Genomic DNA, 2,741 nt, shown 5'->3' with positions numbered 1-2,741 from the left:
TAATAATGCATTCAAGTATCAATTTAGTAAGAACATGAGAAGGGGAGCGGATGAACAAAAAATAAAACACCAGCCTGATCATTCTAAAATAAAACAGGCAGCTGCATTAATAAATGAAAGTTTTCCATGGTGCACAAATAAGAAAAAAAACCTTAAATGTTCAACAGATCTTACAATTTAGTTAATTGTTAGCGTCCCACTCTTAATTAGTATAATTAAAGCAAACCCCCTTACACCGGCAGGTGTTTGCCTCTGATTGGCCAGGTAAGAACTCAAGAGCAGTTTAAATCGTGAAAAGAGGGGATGCGGTTTGTTTCCCTTTTCAAAGAAGTGCACTTTTGTTGTTTTATTAAAGTACAATGCCTCCAAAAAAAGCCAGTCCAGTTGCCGTTACTGAAGACGCTTCTTCAATGTCCTTGCCAGAAGAGAAGCCGAAAAATGAAGCGAAACCAGCAGGTGAAAAATCACAAGGTGCTTTTTTTTAACAGTTTAGTAACGTTTATTCTGAATAGAAAGTTTACGCTGTGTAAGCGTAAATTGTACTCGAAGTGATTGGTTGTTTAATGCTATCGTTTTTTTAACATTGACTGACTTATTTTTCAGGTACCGAAAAGAAAATAAAGACTACAGTCGTGAAAAGACCAATGAATCACCCAGCGACTATTGAGATGATCACCGAAGCGCTCCGGCAACTGGATACAAAGAAAGGTACTTCTGTCCAAGCCATCAGGACGTATATTTTGGGGAAGTACCCGACAGTGGACCCGGTGAGGCTGAAGCCCTTGATGAAGAGCGCGTTGAACAAAGGGATAGAAAAGGGGACTCTTGTGAGACCTGCTAATTCTAGCGCCAGCGGAGCACAGGGCAGATTTCGGGTGAGTCTCAAGTGCTATCATCGCGTGTGCTGCATTTAAAGCTTTCTGTTGTATGCTTTGCCAAGTTTTTTTGCTCAAGCGAATGTGTAAGGTTAGCCTGGAAAGTCACGTGTGACCGAGGTTTTAACGTCCTTTTACATGACCTGCAACATTAGCCTTTAGACAACTTTCTCTGTAATTGCCTTGAATCCGTTTAGCTTGCGGTGAAGAAAGTAATCAAGAAAAACAAGGAAGCGAAGTTGCAATCGGAGGAAAATAATGACCCGAATATTGCAAAGGCTCCCAAATCCTTGAAAGCTGGTTCCAAGAAACCCAAAACGAAGGACTCTGGTAAGTGAGGGTTCATCTAAAGTTGAGTACTGGGTTTGACCAAAATTTGGAATCCTGCACAATCAGCTAAGGATCTTTGCTGACTATTCCATGCATTTTATTGCAGATTCTAAGGAGAAGCCTAAAGCAGTGCAAAAAAAGAAGGAAAAGAATGAAGAGGTGGGTTTGTTTTTGTATTTACTACTGTAGAGGTGGCATCGTGGTACAGTGGTGAGCATTGCTGCCATGCAGCTCTGGGGCTCCCGGGTTCAATTCCTGCGATGTTGGCTTCTGTTTCCTCCCACATTCCAAAAATATTCTGGTACATTAGCCCTGGTGTGAGTCTGTATGCCCTGTGGTGGGATAGAATCTGAATTCTGGGTGCAGTTTTTGGTTTTCTCCCTCCTAAATCCATTTCTAGTGTGTGCAATAATACTTCTGCTACTTAAGCCTAGACAATAACCAAACATCAGTGGGGCTCTGATTTAAAGATCATGAAAGCCTAATCACTGGTGATCGGTACCTTTTAGTCTGTTCAATAATTGCAGTACTTTGCCATGCGAAATTACCACCCTTTGTGATTTGAAGGGCATTTTTCCTCCCAAAATCTGCTCCATCTGGAGCCAGGGTTTGAGTAGGGGGAAGCATGCAGGATCATGGCAGGAGCACAACATGGCTGGAAAGGTTGAGATGTGCAACATGTCATCTTGTAGGAGTCCAGACAGCCTTCTGGAGAGAAAGAGTCTTCCAAAGTAACGTCTGTAAAGAAACCCAAAGCCAAGAAGGACCCTAGTGGGCAGGAGGCTCCTGCCCCTAAGGAGCCAAAGGAGCCGAAGAAGGCAGCCAAGCCAAAGGCCCCAGTGAAGAAGGCAGGAGGGGAGGAGGGTGTTGTGGCTGAGGGACAAGCTGGGGCGAAAACCACAGTGAAACGGGGAAAGAAAGTGACTGAATGAGCTCCACTTTTTTTTTTAAAGCATTTTGTTTTTAGATGTACTATTTTTGAATAAAGAATTATTAACTTTTGTATATCGTTTTCGAGGCAAATGGGTGGTTCTTTTAATAAACAGCCATATCAATGGCCATTAATAAAAGGCAGCAGCCATATCACCCTGCAACTCACAACTGGCAACCCACTGAAGCTAAGCAGGTGTGAGCCTGGTCAGTACCTGGATGGGAGACCTCCTGGGAAAAACTAAGGTTGCTGCTGGAAGAGGTGTTAGTGGGGCCAGCAGGGGGCGCTCACCCTGCGGTCCATGTGGGTCCTAATGCCCCAGTATAGTGACGGGGACACTATACTGTAAACAGGTGCCGTCCTTCGGATGAGACGTAAAACCGAGGTCCTGACTCTCTGTGGTCATTAAAAATCCCAGGGCGCTTCTCGAAAAGAGTAGGGGTGTAACCCCGGTGTCCTGGCCAAATTTCCAATTGGCCCTTACTAATCATGGCCTCCTAATAATCCCCCTCTATGAATTGGCTACATTACTCTGCTCTCCTCCCCACTGATAGCTGATGTGTGGTGAGCGTTCTGGTGCACTATGGCTGCCGTCGCATCATCCA

The 2,741-nt window shown here is 44.3% G+C and overlaps 1 protein-coding gene across 2 annotated transcripts; it reads left to right on the top strand.

The window, feature by feature from the left end:
* The first annotated feature begins 299 nt into the window (after positions 1 to 299).
* h1m (linker histone H1M) lies at positions 300 to 2,213 on the top strand. 2 transcript variants are annotated; one of them, XM_088636493.1, is made up of 5 exons: positions 300 to 456; positions 604 to 875; positions 1,073 to 1,205; positions 1,312 to 1,364; positions 1,898 to 2,213. In XM_088636493.1, exons 1-5 carry the CDS (start codon positions 360 to 362, stop codon positions 2,135 to 2,137), a joined length of 795 nt encoding a protein of 264 aa, XP_088492619.1. In that variant the 5' UTR covers positions 300 to 359; the 3' UTR covers positions 2,138 to 2,213. The 2 variants fall into 2 exon arrangements, with proteins under 2 accessions (XP_088492619.1, XP_088492618.1); XM_088636492.1 differs by having other exon boundaries at positions 300 to 471.
* Positions 2,214 to 2,741: the final 528 nt, after the last annotated feature.

Source organism: Lepisosteus platostomus, chromosome 6, assembly GCF_059453375.1.
Source record: "Lepisosteus platostomus isolate fLepPlt1 chromosome 6, fLepPlt1.hap1, whole genome shotgun sequence".
Taxonomy (NCBI): Eukaryota; Metazoa; Chordata; class Actinopteri; order Semionotiformes; family Lepisosteidae; genus Lepisosteus; species Lepisosteus platostomus.
This window is presented reverse-complemented; position numbering and strand designations above follow the sequence as displayed.